The sequence below is a fragment of the Magnolia sinica genome, chromosome 3 (genome assembly GCF_029962835.1).
Source record: "Magnolia sinica isolate HGM2019 chromosome 3, MsV1, whole genome shotgun sequence".
Taxonomy (NCBI): domain Eukaryota; kingdom Viridiplantae; phylum Streptophyta; class Magnoliopsida; order Magnoliales; family Magnoliaceae; genus Magnolia; species Magnolia sinica.
The window spans coordinates 108,119,199-108,142,271 of record NC_080575.1 but is presented as its reverse complement, the minus strand read 5'-3'; the positions used below and the strand labels follow the sequence as shown (position 1 = coordinate 108,142,271).

Here is a 23,073-nt window from a genome sequence, read left to right as displayed (position 1 = left end):
CTCATGGCGTCTTCATTTGGAAGTAGGAAGCGCTAGGCATCTTTTCGGCTCCTATTAATCTTATCGGAGAATTGGATGCCATCCTAGAGATGCTGGATGCTGTTAGTTTGCAGGATTGGATAAAACTCTCACTTTAGGTCATCTAAAAAATAGGTAAAGAATTATTGCAATTGGAGTTCTTTATGCCTTTCAGAGGAGGAATTGTTTAACCACCTTCTCATCCATTGCAAATTCCCCCGGGAAGTTTGGGGGTCTATTTTAGTCTCTTTGTGGTGTTGCACATGATGCTTGGTATGCTAGAAATCTCTTTAAAGCTTGAGCCTTGGATCAAGTTTTGAGAGGCAGGTTTTTGTGGTTGCTATCCCTTCTGACGGTTTGGTGGTCCTAGGTTTTTTAAAGGCAAGATCTCAAACTAGAGCTGTACACGAACCGAGTTAGCTTGGTTAACTTGCTTGACTCGAAAAAGCTCGATTCGACTCGGTTTGAAACTGAGTTTGAGCCGAGTCGGGCTGATTTTTGGAGCTTGAAAAAATTTTGAGCCGAGTTTGAGCTTTTCTGAGCTCGAATCGACTCGGATTGGACCTCAACTTGAATCGAACTCAGATCGAATCAGTTCGGTGACTCGGTTATTTTGATATTGACGTTGCTCACCAAATGTTTGATGAAATGACTCAACGAAGTGTTGTTTCGGGTGCATACATTCCCCGCAGTATTGGCTGGTGGCGAGGAAGGTATGGATATGAAACAAATCATTACAAAATAAATAGTTTACATGACAAAACTAACCTTTAATTTTGATTTTGATACTGCCTATCGAGTGTTTGATAAAATACTTGTAAACTGCTGTTTTGCATACTATGAGAAATTGAAGGTGCAATCCATGTGTTTGAGAAAATGCCACACAGGCTCGAACTGGCCCGAGCTGTTGATCGAACCGAGTCAAGCTGGCTAGTCAGGCTCGAGGACCGAGCCGAGCCGAGTTCGACCTGGGGTCAGCTATTGGCCGAGCCGAGTTGAGCTGTGCCAAGCTCGACTTGTGTACAACTCTATCTCAAACTAAGGCTAACTTGCTGAAAAGGTTAAAGTGAGGATTATTGGGTGGGCACTAATTGATAAATCTTTTAGAGGGGCTGGCTGGATGTCGTCCAAGATAGAAATGGTTGTTTTGTGCAGAATGCCTAGTGATCTCCTGGTCCTTGATGCCAATAGGGGAGCTCAATTTTGATGGGTGATCTAGAGGTAATCTAGGTATTGGAGGAATTATAAGAGATGGGTTCTCAAGAGCTAATCTAGGTCCTTTTGGTATTGGAGGCATCATAAAAGATGAGTTGGGAGATACTAACATCACTCTCACTGGTCCTTTAGGATCTACCAATTCTAACCAAGTTGAGTTGAGAGCTTTTTGGCAAGCTATGAGGGAGCTTTGTTGTCTTCTTGTGCTCCCATCTGTTATCAAAGGAGACTGGCAAGTGTGATCAGATGGGCATTGTTGTCCATCCCCTATGCTTGTTCTTTTTTGCCATGCATAGAGGAGATTAGAGAGATTAAGGGCATGATCTCGGTATCCTTATCTCATATTTGTAGTGACAAAATTGCTGTAGTTGATGAGTTTGCCAAACAAGGATCTCTGCTTTATTCTTTTGTAATGGGAAAATCACTAACAATGTACCTTTCAAAAAATAAAAAATAAAAAATCACTACCAATGTTGTCAAATCGCATGTGATCTTGTGCCATCTAGGGGGCTGATTGCATGATTGCAATCACCCATGTTTTTTTTTTTTTTTTTTAAAAATAAATTAAAAAAGCAAAAAAGGGAAAAGTAGAAAAAACAGAAAAATTGTAGTAAATTAAGAAAAAAATGTGTAATTACTACAAGTGATCCATTTTTTTAACGCATTTCATTATAAATTGTGTAATTACTTCATGACTACATGATTACATTACATTTTAATGACTATTAGTCCATTTAAGTTATATAAATATAACAATCAACAAGTTACACACTTACACTCAAGTCATGTTTTAAGTCACCAACAAATACAACTTATTAAAAATATAAAATTTTTATTGATAACTTGATGTGTTACTTCACTTGATGTATAAATGGTACAAACTACAAACTAATAGTTTAAAAAAAAACTCTACTAGCTACATTCCTACAGTTACAATTTACAGTTTACAACTACAAGTTATATCTTTCAACTTACAAAGTTACAACTTATACTATTATATTTATATCCATCCCTCTTCCATTATGGTATATCACCACCATCATTGTCATCGTCGACGTCGGAGTCATCTCCTTCTTCAATGTATACTTAATCTTCTTCCGTTTCTTCATCATCGGTTCGCACAAGTTTCTCATTCACATCCAATTGTTGATTATCTTCTTCTTGTATCTCTTCAATCTTATTCTCATCTACTTTTAGGCTTTATTTATTAAATTTTTTTTTTTGTACCTATTCAATCTCATTCTCTTCTTGGCCAATTCATCCACAGACTTCAAAAGCATCTTCCTAGTTGGATAGTTTCCAAGAAAGTAAACAAGTGTCCGACCATATCTATCGATCCATCCATCCATCGGCCATTAGAGTACAACCATATAGTTTCCACACCTCTTTGTATTCAGCGATTAAGTTTCTAGTAAAATTAATCTCCTTTTTGAGGCTAGTTTCCCCCACTTCATGATAGGAAGGGGGTTTTAGTTCAGGTTTGAATTGACCTATTGCTTCCGCCTTAGCTTTGAAGCTTTTCAATTTGACGGTGTTGAAAGCAACATTGGCTTGATATAACCACTTAGTGATATATTGAATTGTGATTTTCTTATCTTTATTTTTATATCGGTTTTCAAAAGTTGTTCCTGCGGGTCTTTTACCTATACTCCTTTAGTCAACCACACCCTCAGGATGTGGTCTACACAACTTATCCATTGGCCCATACCCATGAGCTCTTTTGGGTGCCGGTGGTCTAGATCACCCCGTGGACATAGATGATGTAGCATCCACATCAATAACATCAATGTCAATATCCTTATAGGTTTCTTGTTCCATAAATTCCTCTTGGGAAACCGAAGTGTCATGCCTTTTTCGAACATGCTTGTTCATGTGCTCTATGATTTCCTTTATGATCTCTGGAGTAACGTTGGGACATGCTCTTGCATTTGATCCTAGAGTGTGTGCAAGGTGTTGCTTGTGTCAACCAATGTCACTGGCACTTACAAATCCACATAGATCAGGCATTATATAAGACTTTTCGGAAGCACTATGATATTTCCCATACTTCTAACCCGGGTAATTGGACTTGGGTTTCAAAGAAGAAGATTGGGAAGAAAACATGATGAATGTACTATAATAATTGAAAATATTAAATACTAAATATTAAAAATTAGAAGCGTCTACTTTTAGCTCCAGGTTCTAAATTTCTACTCTACTTCTACTCTATTTTCTACTTAAGTGCTACACTACTACTAAATGTACTATAGAAAATTAGAAGAGAGAGACAGAGAGAGAGAGAGAGAGAGAGAGAGAGAGAGAGAGAGAGAGAGAAGTATTGACTCTTGAAAGTTGAATCTTAATTCTTGAATGCTCTTGATCTTGGGCCTTTAGCACTTAATTGAAGCCTTGATTCTTGAATCTTGATTTGTGAGTTTGTTAGTCCTTGTCTCTTGACTAGAGGTGGGCACTGGACAACTCGATCCGGCTAACTCGACTCGTTCGACTCGTTCCGATCTGACTCGACCTGAACTGAATGGGTGAGTCGGTCCGAACCAAGTAGGCTTTGTCCAATCTGAACTCAAACCAAGTCGAGTTCGAGTTACCTAGTAACTTGACTTGAAACTCGATCCGGTTAGACTCGACTCGATCCGAAACCCTACTCTCTAACCCTACACTACCCGCCACACCATACCCCGACTCGATCTCAAAATATCTCCCTCCCTCCCTCCCTCCCTCCCTCCCTCATCTTCCAAGCCGGACAACCACCCACCACCATCACCCTCCTCCGCCTCCTCCTCCTCTCTCTCCTCTCTATTCTCTCGGTCTCTCCCTCCCTCATCTCTCAATCTGACTCGGTGCCAACTCGACCCGACTCGGTACTTCTGACTAGATTGGACTCGGTCCGGATCAATCCAAGCCAGACCGGACTCGGATCGAGTCAAGCATTCTGGACTCGGTATCGAGTCGGATTGAGTTCGGGTCAGGCCTATTTCAAAACCGGATTGAGTCGAGTCAACCCTAACTCGGTCCGACTTGCTCGATGCCCATCTCTACTCTTGACTTTAGTCTTGGGTAGCCAAAGCAATACAAGTAGCAAAAGAAAATTAGAATGATACACAAATAGCCAAAGCAATACAGTTAAAGGGGATTGGCCAAATATGGGAGGGGGGATGTTTTTTGGAAAAAAAAAATTACGTCCTTTTGATCGTTGGACAATATGCAATTTCCATGCATTGTTCAGAGTATCTCTGATATTATTTGTATATGTAGCTCGACAATGACGATAACACTAATAATGATATTGATAACTTGGTAGTCTTAGAAATTCTAGGTATCGACGATGTATCACCAATGTAATGCTAATATTTTCTGCTATGTAAATTTCAGGTGTTGCTTATATCGCCAATATTTTCGAGTGTGTAAATTCTAGGTGTTGCTTGCATCGCCAGTGTAGCGGTGATATTTTGATAATATCGCCAAAAATTTGTTTATTAAAAAAAATTTCATTTCAAAATATTATTATTTTTTATGGGTATATGGTTGTTTGCAGTGTTCAAATTGCTGACGATAATATCGATCATATTGCAATATTATCGTTATCGCAACATGACGGCATTGAGACCACAATATTTTGTTTCCCTTTCAACTGTCAACGATTTCTTGACAAAATATCATGTGTTGTCGATATTCTGAAATATCGATGGATGTTTGGATGGAAGGTTAGATGGATGGTTGCATGCATAAATGGGATGGATGAAATGGTTGGACTTGTTTCTTACGACAACACATGCTTGTAGGCCCCCATTAAATTAAAACTTATTATGTATGCATTCTTTTTGTAAATTTTATTCCTAAATATACAAATATCTATATTTTAGTATATCCTGACGTTTCACTGAAAAATTCCACCGTTTTCCCCATGTTTCCCCGCATTTCCGGTTATCGGCAATATCAATGTTGTTTTCGTATCTTTGGCCAACGAAACTTGTAGCGACATCGATACTTACAAACACTGTTTCCATGTATGTATGCAATTGTGCAATCGCACATGACAACATTAATCCCTCCCCCTTTTGTAATTTCTCTCTTTTTTAATAGATTCCTCTCTCTCTCTCTCTCTCAAAGGCGCAAAAAAAAAAAGAAGAAAAGAAAAGAAAAAGATCCCCCCCATCAAAACACACACACACACACACTGGTAAATGACTTGATCACTAAAGAAGACAAAAAGTGCCCTGTAGTTCTAAATGACCAATCGCATGCAAATAAAAAGGGCCATCTTTATTTCACAACTAAAGCGTTTGATAATTAAAAAAACAAGGATACGAGCATTATTTGGTGTTAGCCAAAAAATATTTCACAGGCAAGGTGTCTCCCTCCTTCCCTCTCTCTCTACACACACCCACACACACAACACACACACACACCCACACACACACGTGTGTGTGGCTGGCAGTTCCTTATGATTACTTACTAGTCGGCCCATCAGACCCATTTGTATGATTCTACTGAAGTTCTACTATGTCTACTTCTGACTTGGTTTATTGGGAACTTTGTGTCAAACTTTAGGGAACAAGTGATCCATACGTCGTCATACAATTTGATGGGCAGGTTGCAAAAAGCAAGATCAAATGGGCGTAAGTTACTGGTTCTTCTATATACATTTGAAAACAAGTTCATTTGAAAGAGAATGAATATTGAACTTGACTATGAGTCATTGAAGTTCATTATGAGAGGATAAATGAGTATATGTTACTTCAGGATCTTATTCATTATTGGGACTGAGCTTGAAAGCATTATGCATAGTTTTTCTTGAAAGCATGACTGTTCATCAATCAAATGTTAGAGACTTGTTGACTAAATGGTGATTAGCAACCTGTCATGTGTTATTATGAGTCTTGAGCAAATGAGATTGAATTTTGAGAAGCCGGAACTGACAATTAATTTAGGCATTTCATCACTTACCAACTAAATGATGTAAAAGAACAATAACATTCCAGCAACAGGTTGCATGTATGAATATTGTTACCAATTTTCTTCAAGCAGTTCGTTAGAGAGGTTTTAAGTCATTTACTTCCAATGAAAACAGGAGGTGTAGTGTACAAAATAAGCAGTTCAATAATGGAATGCAAGATCATATTGCCGTCAACCCCATTAGCATGACATAATAATATGGGCCAGCCTATGGATCACATTATTTGCTATTACACCATTAGTATTGACATCTTATGAACCTCCCAGAATTACAGCTATGAAGTCACTATTAGTATTGACATCTTATGAACTTCCCAGAATTACAGATATAAGAAAATCATATAAATTAGCAATAATACTACCAATAAACTCTTCAAAAAAAAAAAAAAGAGAAAGAAAAAAAAAAAAAGAAGAAAAGAAGAAAAAACTGATAACACCAATTAGCCTCTAGTGCCTATCCCTCAATATGATCTTTCATTGCTTGGTAGCATGTACAATTTGGAGCTTCTTTGTTGTTCTTTGAGGCTTTTGTGGACATTGAGTGCAAACCAGCTACTTTGATGGAGCTTGCTTTAGTTGTCTTGTCCTCAGAGAGGTCAAAAATCTATGGAGACAATGCCGGTTGAGATGTCATGGTACTTGTGAAAGGAACATAATAACTAGATGCACCGAACTAGAGGAATTCAAAAGGGTGCACCAGCAATGCTAGCCATCACAAGTATGACAACACTTGTCACAGGAGTAAAATTCCCAAAATAAATAAAAATGTGGCTGTTGAATTGTTAAGTTGTCTCAACTCTCAAGTGGACCGTAAATTTTTTATACAATGAGGAGTTGTATCGAGAAGTGCAACTCGTCCAATTTTCTTATCTAGTCCAGGCCAATGCAATTAACTAGTCAAGATAATTAATTAAATTGCTTTCTTATTAAATTGTTTTCTGTCATAACCTGTGAGCAATGTTTTTTGATTGTCTGTATGCATCATAGATTAATAGTTCTTATATGGTCATAAAATTAACTATCATGTTATAACTTCAAGGTTCCATTTTGTGTGTCTATTCATGGTTCTAAAAAATGTATAAAGTTAACTAAACAGGTAACTAACATTCTTTTCTCTACCTTCCTTTCAAAAAAATATTTCTTCCTATCTTGATTGTGCAACTCATGTTTTACAGCAGCTTACTTCTGATGTGAATAAATGGTTGTTGGCAGGACAAAAGAGCCAATATGGAATGAGGATTTCACTATAAACATCAAGAAACCCCCTATGAAAAATTTACAGGTCCAAACCATCCTCTTTTGAGAATGCTGTCTTCTTCAAATCTTGCATAGTAGAACAACTTTTTCATTTTCCAATATTTTTGGAGAACAAGAGGATTCACATTTGGTTTATATATATATATATATAGTTCACCTCAAAAGTTCTTTTGGAGTCCTAGAAGAATGGGTATCCTCTTGTTTCTCTGTGAGAACCCCAAGTGGTTACTTGTTTTTACAAAGTAGACTTGTTGTGCCTCTATGTTGAATGTACTGACATGGTAAGCAGGGAAAAAATGGCTTGTACTTGGTATTTTCTATCCTGCATGTACTCTGTCTATTATGTAGAAAATAATGCAGTTGATTGTGTGTGGGCCCACTGTGAAGCATGCCAGCCATCCGACCTGGGCATCAGAGCACCCAAGAAAATGGGACGCCCCAAAAATCAACTGGATCCGAGACTTAGGTGCGCTACACCAACTGAGTAAAAACATGCCTAAAGCCTCTAAAATCGTGTGGTGGCCCACCTGAGTTTTGGAGCCTGCTGATCATTCCATTTTTGTAGAGGCAACGCCTTTTGATGCACAGTTTGGATGGCTCACAAGCTTCTTGGTGTGTGGTTGACTGTACGGCACAATTTACTGTCTGTGAACATTTTCCTCTCTCTCTCTCTCTCTCTCTCTGCCTCTCTCTAAATAAATAAATACATACATACATACGTAAAGTCCAACTATTTGAACCATAAGTTACCATCCAGCCTATGGTTCCTTTCTCATTCTCTATGCATGCATGCACATGTGTATATATAAAAAAGAGAGAAGTCTCATATCCAATTAGTTGGACCATAAGTTACTGTCCATGTAGTGGATATTGTCCCATCTGTCATGTGCATTCAACATCCAACTTGTCCAAAAGGTTGTCCCCACTACGAGGATCACCTTGTGCAAAAGTCAACCCCATCCACTCATTAGGTGGGCCATACTTGTGTTTTGTTCTTATCATTGACAATAGACTGGTTTCTATAGTGTGGCCCACCAGATGAGTGGATGGGGCTGATTTTTGCAGAATGCAATCCTGATGTTCGAGACCTCCCTCGTGGGCCTCGCTCACCCCGTGTGCTCCTGCATCCTACAGGCGACCCCACTCGAGCCCGGTGTGAAAATGCCCCTGCATTAATCACCCCCGGTGAGGAGTATCGAACATGAAACCTCCCGCTCTGATACCAATTTGAGGCAGGACAATTAACCACTTGCTTTAAAAGTTCAAACTGTTAGAGCAAGGCGAATTAATCCCTTTATCTTATAGCCCAGGCCTCACATCTCATGGGTTAGGATCTCGACCGAACCCCCCTCGTGGGCCCCAAATCACATGGGCACCAGCCCACCCCGAGTCTGTCCTCGCATCCCACAGACTACCCCACTCGAGCCCAGTGTGAAATGCGCATTAATCACCCCCGATGAGGAGTCTCGAACACGAGACCTCACCCGTGGGCCCCGCCCACCCCGAGTGTGCCCCTGCATCCCACAAGTGACCCCACTAGAGCTTGGTGTGAAAATGCCCCTACATTAATCACCCCCGGTAAGGAGTCTCGAACATGAGACCTCTCGCTTTGATACCAATTTGGTGCAGGAAAATTAACCACTTGCTCTAAAAGCTCGAACTGTTAGAGCATGATGAATTAATCCCTTTATCTCATAGCTCAGGCCTCACATCTTATGGGTTAAGACCTCGGCTGAACCCCCCTCATGGGCCCCAAATCACATGTGTACCGCCTCACACGGGCCACCTACTCCGAGTGTGTTCCTGCATCCCATAGGCTACCCCACTCGAGCCGGGTGTGAAATGCGCATTAATCACCCCCGGTGAGGAGTCTCGAACACGAGACCTCCCCCGTGGGCCCCTCCCATCCCGAGTGTGTCCCTGCATCCTACAGGCAACCTCACTCGAGCCCGGTGTGAAAATGCTCCTGCATTACTTGGGCCCCACCTGAGTTTCAAAATGGCCTGATTTTTGAGGTATTTCTTCATCTAGGGCAAATGACTGCATATCAATGGATAGGGTTGCACATAAATAACATGATGTGTCCTCTACAAGAATCAATGATGGGAGTCCCCTCTCTAGTGTTCCCTGTAGTGTGGCCCACCTAGGTAATGGATTGGCCTGATTTTTGGGCTCATGTGCAAAGGTGGGGGGACAGATCTGATGGTTGGAATGGATGTAATAGATAGATCGTGTGGGGCCCATTTCCATTGAATCATTTCCCTATGTACAGAATTACAGACAAAGTGAGAGGTTTGAGGGTGCGAATGCTAAATTAGAGATTTGGAGGAAGGCTTTAGAGTTAAGATTTTCTATTCTTGTAGGAGGGAGACCCAAAAATAGGTGGGGCAAGGCTTTGACGATGATGATGCATGGACTTGTTAATATCTTGTCTTTCATTGGGTGGCTATGTTAGACATCACATATACATGTTTTGCCCTGTCACATTGCTCTGTTTAATTTCCATAGACCATACAAACTTCATTTGATGCAAATAAACTTTTTGATGAAGTTCCTTTTCAAGAAAAATTTTAAAGGTAGTAAAAGAATGTGAGTGATGCTATGGTGGTCTGCAATTGATCTTTTGTGTTTTCAGGCTATGTATATTGATGTCTATTTTCTGATTTTTGGTCTTCAAACCTCAGGTTGCTGCTTGGGATGCAAACCTTGTAACCCCACACAAACGCATGGGTAATGCAGTAGTTAATCTGGAATCCTTTTGTGATGGTAAGAACTCAACATTCATTTAGACAACATAATGATTCTACTCTCTTTTGTTACTTCTGCCTAGAAATAGGTTGGCTAGTTCAAGTGCATAGCTCATTGGTGAGCAGAAGTAGCTTCTACATTGTGGTCTCTGGGTTGACTCTGGCCTTCCTACTGAAAAGGGGGGAAAAAAGACATGCACACACATAGATAGGTTGGTATGGTAGAAATAACAGTAAAAAGAAGAGGATAGATATGTGGAATCACTCTGCAAACTCTATGAAGTTGCACTACAGCGTCTAGAGGAACCACTCTAGGTTTTGAATCCCATTGTAGGGAAAAAGAAAAAAGCCTAAATGTAATCATGTTTAGGAAGTCTCATATGCATAACCGTCTGTATGTAGAGACTTTACAATATGTCCTACGAAAATTTATAGAAGTCAATCCTAAAAGCCTATAAGAAATCATCCTCATAATATCTCAAACTAGTCCCTAGGTTTGCCATAAAATCAAGGAAAGAAATAAGGAAACTAACTTAAAAGACTCCAAATCAGTGTTGCGCAAATCGCCGATCCACCTATGTTTTCTATTCTGAATACTGCAACCTGGATTATGGTCATTTGCAATCCGGATTGCTATTTTTACCAATGAATTTATGATTATATACTCCTAGCATAGGTTAAGTTGCAATGAAAATCTATGTTTAGAACCTAGAGATTTATTCTTTAGATCTATGCAACGGCATGCATATATGCTGTTGAATCTATGGGCAAAAACATCATCATCATCATCATCATCATCTAAGCCTCATCCCAACTAATTGGGTTTGGTTACAAGAATCCTGTTTTACTTGTCCACTCTATTGAGGACCATATCTTCAGTTAAACCAGGTCATCAAGTCTTTTCTTACTAACTCCCACATTCTTTTGGGCCTTCCCCTTGCCCTCTTAGAGCCTTCAAGTTGAACCAACTTACTACTAACCGACGTAGTTCTTGGTCTTTGTTGCACATGACCAAACCATCTAAGTGTACTTTCCCTCATCTTATTACCTATTTGTCCTACTCCTAAGTTCTTATGAATGCATTCATTCCTAATTCTATCCTTTTGTGGCTTGACACTCATCAATCTCAACATCCTCATTTCAGCTACTGATTCTTTGAACATGTTGTTCCTTAACTTCCCAACAACCTATCTAATATGGGGAAAAGCATTATCGAAGAAAGAGGATAGGGAGAAACAACCGCTGAGATGAGGAAGAAAGAGATGCTGGACAAAATCTCTGTCCCTTTCCACACTTAAATAATTTTTATCAGAGAATTAGGCCCTAGTTAAACAAAGACAAGAGTACCCTTCTTACAATCAGTGTTCATAGTATCGGCATCATTACATGTATCTCTAGCTGGGGATACGGAAACATGTATCGATATTGCTGATGTTATCGCAAATAGCCGAAAATGTATCCTTGATTCAGGGAAACATCGGAGGAACATGGAGAAAATGCTGGAATTTCTCAATGACACTTCAGGAGATGTTAAAATACACATTTGCATATTTAGGAATCAAATAATTGCAACAGAGATGCATGCATGATAAGTTTCCATCCAACCATCCATCCATGCATATACATGTCTAGCCATCCAACAATCCATCCATGCATGCCTACATACATACATACATGTGTAACCATCCATCCATCTATCCATGCATACATACATACATATATCTAACCATCCGTTCAACCATCCATCCATGCATATATACATGTCTAACCATCCACCCAACCATCCGACTATGCATATACACATGTCGAACCATCCAACCATTCATCCATGCATGCAAACACACACGCACATGTCTAGCTATCCATCCATCTATCCATGCATATATACATACATGTCTAACCATCCTTCCATCCATACACATGCATTTCATCATACAACCATCCATAGAAAAAAATGAAATGGTTTTTTTTTTTTTTTCCTTCTAAATAAACATTTATTTAAATAGTTTTTTTTTTCAAAAAAGGGAATATGATTTTCCACCAATAAATGCAACCCATTGATCATAAACATGGACCATAAATAAAAAAATATCAAAAGAAAACGGGAATTTAAAAAAAGATTGAAATTAATTTTTTCTAATTAAATATATTTTATCTTTTAATTTTTTTGAAAATATAAATAGTTTTAAAAAAGGTTTTCAAAATCAGGAGCTCGGCATCAATCAATAGCTCAGCCCTCGTGATCATACTAAAAATTGGGGCCCCAAATATATATTTTTTGCAAGAAAATGGGGAAAAATTGGATTTCCCCCAATTGCCCTAGATTTCCCTATTTTGATTGTAAAATCCCCTTATTTTCACCCAAATTTGCAAAGAAATCCATTCAAAATAAAACCCAAAAAACTAATTTTTCTTACAACATTCATACCTTGAAAAGTTTCGGTCCTGGTCTCTTTCGATCTTTTATTTTTCCGCAAATCAACTGTTTTGATTAAGAAAACTCTAAAAGGAATGGTTGAATTTTAGAAGGAAACAAAACCCTCACAAAAAACTTTTTTGTTTTTAAATTTGCCCCCTTTTAAGTTATTTATACACCTCTCCCATGGAAACCCCCCATATCGATTATATCGGCAATATTATCGTTGATACAGGGAACCCTTATAAAGGAAAGTTGGTGATAAAATGTTGATATCAACACATGTATCAATAACGGTGACATATCACAGATACCCGGAATAATGAACTTAATGGGTGTTTTAGTATCGCTGATTTGGCGATACCAATATATCAGTGACATTGTCGATAATATCACCGATAATCTGAACACTGTTTACAATACAATACAAGAAAAAAGAAGGATTAAAAAACATATAGTCGTAAAAAGGTTATGGGACCCAGATGAGATGTCCCAACTTTAACAACACTCCCCACAAGCTGGTGGGTAGATATCCACTATCCCAGCTTGCGAAGTATACCATATAGTCATGCATTTCCTACTGCTTTAGTCGATGTGTCTGATAGCTGCTCTGTAGACTTTGCAAATGGAACTCAAATTTCCTTGGAGATAACTTTTTCTTTGCTGAAATTGCGATCAATTTCAATGTGCTTGGTTCTTGGTGTTGAACTGGGTTGTTATCGATAATAATAGTTGCTTTGCTATCACAACATAAATTCATCCTTGTACAGGGAAACTAAGTTCATGTAACAAGATTTGCAACCATGATAGCTCACATGCACCATGTGGTATAGATCGGCAATTTACTTCCACACTAGATTTCATGACAGTAGCTTGTTTCTTACTCTTCCAAGTAAGCAGATTGCCTCCAACAAACATGCAGTAACCTGAGGTTGACCTGTAGTCAGTCATGGATGCCTGCCAATCTGCATCATGCATGTCTTAACTCTCTTGCGAGCATTATTAGTAAGCAGAATTCCTCTACTTGGTGAAGACTTGTAAGTTTCTGAGAAACCTGAAAGCAGTGTCTAGATGAGTGGTATATTGGAGTGTGCAGAAACCGAATGATCACACTTATAGCATATGTTATATCTGGTATAATGAGAGAAACATATATTAACTTGCCCATTAGCCTTTGGAAGTCGCTAACAATTTTAATATGTTCTCGACTCAGCTCATCTAGCCAATGATTTTGTTCTAAGTGTATCAGTAGGTGTAGCACCACTTTTTCCTGTTTCACTTAGCAAGTCTAACACATTTCTGCTGAGAAATAAATATGCCTTTTTCAATCTAGCCACTTCAATCCCAAGTACTTTAGAAAACCTAGATCTTTTTTTTTTTTTCAATCTCTTTTGCTACTAAACTTGTGTGTATCAAAAGCATCTCACACACTGTTACCAGTTAGCACAATGCCATCGAACAGAAAATCAACACACACAAAAGGAACAGTTGTGTATGCCCTAACATGCCTAACAAACAGAGTATTGTCGCCCTAACTTCAAACATAGTCCATCTTCTCAACGGTACTTAAACCCCTTAAACCATTCTAGGGGGGATTGCTTGAGGCCATAAGTTACTTTCTTTAACTTACATTCCTTCATAGATAGTTACATGGAAACTAGGTGGAACAGTCGTATAAACTTGTTCATGTAGTTACTCGTGGAGAAAATAATTTTTGATGTCTAATCAATGCACTGGTCAAGATTTATTTGCAGCAAGCGTGAGGAAAATCTGGATGGAGTTCATTTTTGCAACAGGTGAAATGTTTGTTGGTGGTCAATTCTATAAGTCTGAGTAAACAGCTCAGCCACGTATCGTTCAATGTCTGATCAGCATGTTTGATCATGTAAACCCACTTACACCCAACTCTTCTCTCTCTCTCCAACCCAACCACACCCCCTTTTTTTCCTCCAGGGAGATTTAACTAATTCCTAGGTGCCATTTTTTTCAAAAGCATTCATCTCCTCTTGCATTGCTTCCTTCCACTCAGGATTAGCCATAGCTTCTAAAACATCAGGTGGAATGGACATGGAATACATGGAAGAAATAAAAGCATGATATGAAGGAGACGAAGACTTATAAGAGAGAAAATCCATAACACGATACTTGGTACAACCACAACAATCTCCCTCAGCTACAGGCTTATAATCTTTGGAGGCCTACGAACATGGGCACTTTGCCTTAAAGCAACTGGAAGATCAGATTGGCATGGACAACTGGAGGACAAGGAGAAGAGGATGATAGGACACAGTGTTACTAGGATCCAAAGAGGTTGACTGGTGTAGAGGGAATGCTGTGGACACATCCTTGGGCCACTGTTGAAAGTGTGCTTTCAACTCTGTCTTTTCATGCTACTGAGGATTGACAGTATCCAGAATGGTGATAGGAACACAAGGAGAAGGCTGCCTCTCTTTTCCACTAACGCTGAGGTAGGAGTTGAGAAAGAAGAGAAGAAAGTAACATAATAGGAACGAACTTCTTTCCTGAAGACAGATCAAAGAGTTTACACCCCCTTTGAGATGATGGTTATCCAACAAGAGTTAAAGACTTAGGATCCAATTTTGTCCTATGTGGCCCAAGAATATTAACAAAATAGACAGAACTAAAAAGGAACATTAAAAATGGAAAATTGGGATAAAGAATTGATGCATACTTTTGAAGTTAAGGACTCGGAAGTATACAATTAATAAGATATGATGTAATGAGACCAGAAACTCTTTGGAACTGAGCAATGGAACCTGCGATATTTCCTGAAGATGCTTGTTTTTTCTTCTGCAGTGCCATTTGTTGTGGGGTAGGTGCATGCAAAGTCTGGTGTATAATTAATGCGTAATGAGATCAGAACCTCTCTGGAACTGAGCAGTGGAACCCGCGATATTTCCTGAAGTTACTTGTTTTTTCTCCAGCAGTGCCATTTGTTGTGGGGTAGGTGCATGCAAAGTCTGGTCTATAATGCCATGATATGCAAGGCAGGAATGTAGGATCTTAGCTCATCATCGAGATATTCCTTCAGAGTGTTGTATTTAAAAGTCTGAATTATTTTCTCAAATTGAGTGAGGATCATTTTAAGAAAATTCTTAATAATTTCATCTCTGGTTTTCATAAGATAAACCCACATACAACGAGAGAAATCATCCAGAAATGAAATAGAATAACAGTAGTAAAAAAGTGGATATAATAGGGGAGGATCCCCACACATTAATACGAACAAGTTCAAACAATGAGGTGATGCTATTATTACTGGGAAAGAAGGATGTTCTAGAATGCTTGGAAAGTTAACAGACTCCATAATGAAGCTGAGATACAGAAACATTGACAAATTAACTCTGTAAACAGACATTTTAATGACTGAAATGATAAATGACCTAAAGGTATGTGCCAAAGCAAAACATGTTCTTCATTAGCATGTGTAGTGGACTTGAGAGCTCAAAGATGAAGTAACGAAATCTTGAAGGCACACACCGTTAGCTTCATGACTGTGTCATATCATCTTCTTTGTGGCCAACTCCTGGAACAGACAATATGAGGGATAACAAGTTACACTGCAATCCAAAGATTTGGTAAGACTACTGGCTAAGAGAAGGGTAGTAGCAAAACTGGGGATTTGTAGAACTGAAGACAAGGATAAATTAGGAGTGACATGGGTAGTTCTCCTTTTAGGCGCAAGAAAAAGAACCATCAGCTGTTTGAACTTTATCATGGCCAGAGCATAGGTTATAAGAAGATAAAGTAGAGGACATTACCTATCATGTGGTCAGCTGCCTCCTGAATCAATAATCCAAGAGAAGGGTAGTAGCAAAACTGGGGACTTGTAGAACTGAAGACAACGATAAATTAGGAGTGACATGGGTAGTTCCCCTTTTAGACACAAGAAAAAGAACCATCAGCTGTTTGAACTTTATCACGGCTAGAGCATAGGTTATAAGAAGAAAAAGGAGAGGACATACCTATCATGTGGTCAGATGCCTCCTGAATCAATAATCCAAGGAGAGTTAACCATGATGAGTTGTGTGTATACTTAAAATGAGTAAAGGGAATGGAAGAGCGTGTTAGACCATCCAACTGGCAGACAGATGTCAACGATTCTCAAGTTCTTCCTTGGGAGCAGCAGTTGCCTGGGGTGGTGCGACATGGGAAACATTGGTAGGATGCTGAGTAATCGTAGGGGCAGTCTCCAGCAACAAAGCATTGTGAGCATGTGAGTTTCCTGGCTGACTGAAGTTGGCAGGCTACCCCACTAATTTCCAATGGGTATCTTTTGTGTGACATGATGGGCACATTTCAAATTGTCCTTGTCTTCTTGTGTCAAATTCTTCTTCCAATCTTATGAGTGGAAAAGAAATTAGTGCAAGAGCAGGACCAATCAGTTACTCGTGTGTTGCATGACGGTGAATGACTTTCTTCACTCTGAATAAAGGAGTACACTTGGCTGCGCAGCAGAAGGTCATCTTGACTAAGCACTAGAAACCAAGCTAATTCAAACTCAGGATTTAAACCAACTAGGAATTCGAATATTCGGTTTTGTTCAACTAACTTCTTGTACTGCTTTCCATTGGCTGAACAAGCTAGCTGGAACATCTGATACTGATCAAGTTCTTACCACATTCCATGGAGAGCAGAGTAACAGTAAGTGATCACTCCCCCTGTCTAAGATGTGCAATCTCTTGCCTTAGCTGCAGTTTTGTTCTCTGAGTAAGTCTGGGCAATGGAGTCCCATATTTCCTGGGTACTTCTCAGAAACAAGATAGTTCAATTAATTTGAGGCTGCATAGAGTGCAGCAACCAATGCCTTGCCATCAAGTTCTCTACCTCCCATTTCTCAAAGGATGTGTCTGTAGAAGCTGGTTCCTTAATCCTACCATTATGGTACATCCCAGTTTGCCACGACCACCAACATACATCTTAGTAGATTGAGACCGCTCAAGGCAGCTAGCACCATTCAACTGTATGGTAGTGATTTGTAAACTTGGGTTATTATTATGGAAAACCCTTAGGGCACCATGGGTACTGAAAATAGTCAATGAATCTACCTCACTTCTACTATCAGACATCCCAATTATTACACAGCCTGTTCAAGACCAAATGTGAACTAGATGTTGATTTCCCAGTGCCCACTTGCAAGGATTTCATGAATATCCATTCATTAATAGACTGCCACAGGACTCAACATGATCTTGGCTTGATCATGCTTTGGACTACAACTCAGATGCCCATAGAAGGAAACCAGGTACGTTGTCTTGCACTTAAGAGGAACAGCAGATCTGGCAATAACAGCATGGAGATCATCCACAAGCATCAATCTAAAAAAATTATTCCATTATGAGCAATCTGAAGAGGAAATCTTTAACATAAAATGATATCAATATGTAGCCAGTGCGGCAGCAACTAGAAGTGGCCGTTGTCAATTTGGCAGAGAATGGACATGTTTGAAAGTGGCAACATGCACAAACTCAATGGCAGTACAAAACACTCAGTTCTGAAATCAGCACACAAGCCGAGGTGATACTGATACAACACGGTTCTGAAACCACCAGCACAAATGCAAAGATCTAGAAGCAACATACACAAACTGAATCTAGAAGAAACAATGTTCACAAATGAGCAGATCTTGATCGTCTTTTCATCATGATGCAAAAAAATGGTGCTGCAATAGGGATGTGGATGCAAAGCACTGCCTACAATAGGTTATGTCAGCAAAATCTCTGACCAAATGAAAGATCCATTCTTCTAACAGGTCTGAAAAAAATAGATTCATGGCTTAGCAGCAACAAGATTTTCAGCAAGCACATAGATTCTCAGTGTTTTGACCATATTCAGTCAATGCGGAAAAAAACTGCAATTTGTCTGTGATGTGTTCGACGAGGTGCCTTAGAGCCTGAAGCTCTGATATCGTGTTGCTGAGTATATGGGAAAAATATGAACACAGAAAAAGAAGAGGCATGAGATGTGAGATGAGGAAGAAAGAGGCGTTGGAGAGGAAAAAAAAAAAGGCCTTCCGTTTCCACGCCTAATCAATTCTATTAGATACTTAGACCTCGTAACCCAAAGACAAAAATACGCTTAGAATTCAAAAGGATAAAGACATATAAGGGTGAAAAGGTAAATGGGTGAGATGTCCCAATTCTAACAACACTACATAGTACAGATGCATCCATGCATGTGTGCACTTACATATATTTGTACATATGTATGTACATACGTACATACATTCATAGTTTCTTATACAAGTTACACTATCAATTTGTGTATAAAGCTATATAGCATTTACCTAGTGTATGTACTGGAGCAACCTACATTATCCTACCTGTAGCATACAACACATTTAGCAGACAGTGTACCCATTCCCGTACCACACACCGGACCAATCCACAATCCAGGTAACCTTGCTCCAAATGCCATTTAGATACTCCTATACACAACCATCTAGCCCTATTCGTACAAGCCCCTCATTTAGTTATAGGTTTGTGTATAAGTACTAAAAACTTGTTCCATAAATAAAAACTCATTCTATTGGTTTATGGTTCTCAAAAGAGTATCTTACCGGCATATATGACCATTTGATTGATCTTTTTTTGCCCCATAGGTCAATCAAACGCCGGATGGTCATCTGATTGGGTCTATAGGTCCTTCAACTACTAGACTGGTCTAGATCAAGCATTTGGTCCTTGATCTGCTCCAGATCCTCAATCAGGTCTATCTGGACCTTGATGTTGTCCAAGCCTGCAATAAGGATTGTTGGGTGGTCTATATATTTAATTTGGATTATTGGATTGCTGATTGTAGTTGGATGAGCCTGATCTGGGCCTAATCTACTATCTGATGGTCTGACCTTCGATCGATCATCAAGGAACCACTTGTAGTCTCCCACTGGATAATCAGATGTTCCTGCATCAAAGGCTATGAGAACATTTGGTGGGAAATTATTCCTGTAATTACTATTGTATATCACTAATGTGGAGCAAACTAGCTTTTGGGCATGAATACGACAAACATGTGGCATTGAAATGATAAGGTGTCCTCTCAGGAAACTCTCACGAGGTGCTAGTGGAATTGGAGGGCATGGGAGGTGGTGGAAAGGTCCATTTAGAGGTAAATGTCATTCACATCGTTATCTACAAACTTTGAAAAGATCAAAACACCTAGATGAAAATGTAAAACTGCTTTAATTGTCTCCAAATAAGTGATTCTCTCTCAATTTTAATTCTGTGGACACCCTTATGTCTAACTTGGTCAGTTATGATTATAAGGTTGATGTACCACTCCATGAGCTTTAACCTGTTTAGAAAGAAATTATTATTTCTTCGTATATTACCCTTTCCATTATTTGTAAACCATGATTAACATAATGCGATGTGAAACAGACCTCCGGAAAATTGTAAGACATAAGTATCTCGATAGTTTAGATAAATAGACATCTCATATTTCATGTGCACAGATGACTTGAATCTTTTGCAAGTAACAAAAACGATATAGCAAATCTAGCTTGAAAGTTTGTTGAAAATAGTATCCTGTTGAGAGAAATTCCTTGTTGGAAATTTCACCAAGAAAAAGAAAACTTTCAATGTCTTTCTCGATTAGAGAAGTCAACAAAAAGATGAAAAACTCACACATTTTTTTCTGTTGAATTTCATGGTAAAGAGAACAAGTAATTGGAAACTTCTAGGTGGTAAGACTCACAAACAAGGAAGAATAACTCAATGTTTATTTTTTGTTGGTTGGTCCTTGTGAGACCGTCTTTGTCGTCGTCGTCGTCGTCATCATCATCATCTTAGCGCCTTATCCCTATTAATTTGGGTTGGCTACATAAATCTTGTTCCCTCATTTTACTCTATTAAGGACCATATCCTTAGTGAAACCATAGGCCGTTAAGTCATCTCATACTACCTCCAATTCATTTTTTTCCCAACTTTTCTCTTGTCCCCCCCCCCCCCCCCTTATTTCTTAAATTCAACCATGAGGTTAGCTTAAAAACTCATTTAAACTAGATCTAGGCCTATTTTGGGGATCAAAACGCAATATGAAATTCAATGAATTGAAGTGGAATGAACCATTTTGGAATAAATTAGAAGGGGAAAGCTAACACTTCTTTTCACATTCTTTTTCCTTCTTTTTGTTTACTTCAATATAATGGCACTAACCTATCAACTCATGTTTGATTTGTGTTCAATTAGGGTTTATCTGGTCTTATAAAAGAATGATCTGTTACACCATTGAATACGTGTTAAAAACATAAGAAAAAGATAGAATCTAGTGCTTTAGATTTTTTCGTATTTTCCTGATTAAAAAAAAAAAAAAGCCAAAAAAATATCTGCAGGGCCTATGTCGTCTGATGCAGTTTGGTACGTGCCGTATCAGATTGTTTTGCACCTGGCCGATGTCTCCCGATATTGATATTCAAAAATCAAAACCTTGCCACAGGTCTGTGTTAGGTGGATAGAAAGTAAATTGGAGAGTTTTTATAATAATATGTTAAGTCAGCCTTCATAATTCACAATGCAGACAACTCCTGTGATTGACATTTTTCTTTGGTACCTTGAATTTTCACCTTATGCGTGTTGTCATGTATTTTGCTTGGGGGTACAGCCTTGCAAGTTTTGAACCATGATTGGTTGAAGTGGTTGTGTAGTGATTATATCAGCAATGTGTTGGTACTTAGTAATAATGATTTATGCTTTCTCCAATCAGATTCGCTATATATTGATAAGAAAGTTAGATGCTCCACGTCTTGTAATTATTTCTCCACATAAATATGCATCAATGGCATTGCCTCACCTACCTTGTGACAACAGTTTGCTTATCTTTTGATGTTCTTGTGCCTTCAGATATCTTTGAAGGAAATTATTAATGTAATGTTGTTACAAGATTGATCCTCTTATTTTATTGTCATTTTTACGATTTGTTTTTTTTTTCCCCATCCCATCTTGAACCACTTCATCAGATCCATACTATTCTTTGAAATCTTGCAAAGTTGTGTTCCAGAGAGCTGATTCGGTTAGTGTTTTCTCTGCTTGGCATCATCTTCTTGTTGCCAAATGTTGGCATTTAGCAGGTCATGTACAAAAGCTTCGAGGACATTGATAAAGAGAAACAATGGTGGAGAATACCTATTGTCTCGGAGTTTCTTATGAAGAACAGTTTTGCATCTGCCTTGAAAAAGGTTCTTGGTTCTGATAGTGTACAAGCCAGTGAGTTTGTGCAGTTTGCATTTGGGCAGTTAAGATCATTGAATTATGCATACTTTCAAAGTGATCGGTTCTCCAATGGTGATAGCCATGACATGGAAGGCTCTGGAAAATCTGTAAATCCCATTGGTGATTTGTCAAATCAGTCTTCACTGCAGGAGAGTAGATCTGAAGATTCTGTAGATAAATTGAGCTTTGAGAAAGATAATAATCCACTGAAGTTTGGTGTTGATACTGATGTTAGAGATAATGGGAGTAACTCTTTGTTGAAGATGAAAAGTGACGATTCTATGGAATCAGATGCATATTTTTGGAAAAACTTAGCTGATGTTATCAATCAAGCTGTTGTCCAGAAGCTGGGTTTTTCTGTTCCAGAGAAAATTAAGTGGGATGGATTTGAGTTATTAAAGAACATGAGTTCGGTGGCCAGGACGATTGCGGAGGCACAGTATGTTGAATCAGGACTTGCAAGTCCAAAAGTTAAGGACAATGATGATGCCACAAGTGACTTGCAATCTACTGTGAACAGGCATCACTCTTCATTACCAGATATTAAGACGGCATCGTTGGATTTGTTAAGGCAGACAGATGCTATTTTTGGAGCACTGATGGTCCTGGCTGCAACATTTTCTCAACAAAAAAAGGAAGCGTATTCAATGGAAAAGAATGGGAGTAAAAGAGATGCTTCTATCATGGTGGATGTGAGTACAGGGTATTCAACTAATGAAAATGTGGATTCATCTCTTGAGAGATCAGCGCTAGATCAGAAAAAAGCAGAGGAGATGAAGGAATTGTTCATAACTGCAGAGAGTGCCATGGAGGCTTGGGCTATGCTTGCCACTTCATTGGGCCGTCCAAGTTTCATTAAATCTGAATTTGAGAAGATATGTTTTCTAGATAATCCGTCCACTGATACACAGGCAAGTTCTTGTCTCAGTTATCTGCTAGTGGAGCTTAATACACATTTTCCCTTGGCAGAACATGTTTTTTCTTATTCTTCTTTTTTCCCCCAGAATTGATGACACTTGAAAAGGGAAAGATCTGAGGTTGAACCATGCTTTTCAAGATATAGAATCTTTTTCCATTGGTTATGTTTCTTATTGTGTGAATTGCTAAATTCAATGAGCTGCAGGTGGCCATCTGGCGTGATTCTCTTCGGAAAAGATTAGTTGTTGCTTTCAGGGGAACTGAACAAGTATGTTGGTTTTGCTAATTAGTATAAAATTGCGTTGGCTTTTAGTGGTAA

General features: G+C 38.8%; 1 protein-coding gene across 11 annotated transcripts in view; it reads left to right on the top strand.

Annotated features, from left to right (window-relative positions):
- Nucleotides 1-23,073, top strand: part of LOC131240623 (uncharacterized) — a 59,712-nt gene that overhangs the window by 4,001 nt on the left and 32,638 nt on the right. For 8 of the 11 annotated variants that reach the window (XR_009168832.1, XR_009168831.1, XM_058238963.1 and 5 more), the window contains exons 4-9: nt 5,782-5,849; nt 7,399-7,468; nt 10,128-10,209; nt 19,670-19,734; nt 21,692-22,747; nt 22,960-23,022. Coding sequence is in view for 9 of the 11 variants with exons in the window: in XM_058238963.1 (XP_058094946.1) it covers nt 5,782-5,849; nt 7,399-7,468; nt 10,128-10,209; nt 19,670-19,734; nt 21,692-22,747; nt 22,960-23,022 (1,404 nt within the window). In the remaining 2 variants the exon portion in view is untranslated. The remainder of the gene's footprint in view (nt 1-5,781; nt 5,850-7,398; nt 7,469-10,127; nt 10,210-19,669; nt 19,735-21,691; nt 22,748-22,959; nt 23,023-23,073) is intronic. The other 3 variants (XM_058238965.1, XM_058238957.1, XM_058238964.1) reach the window with 2 other exon arrangements.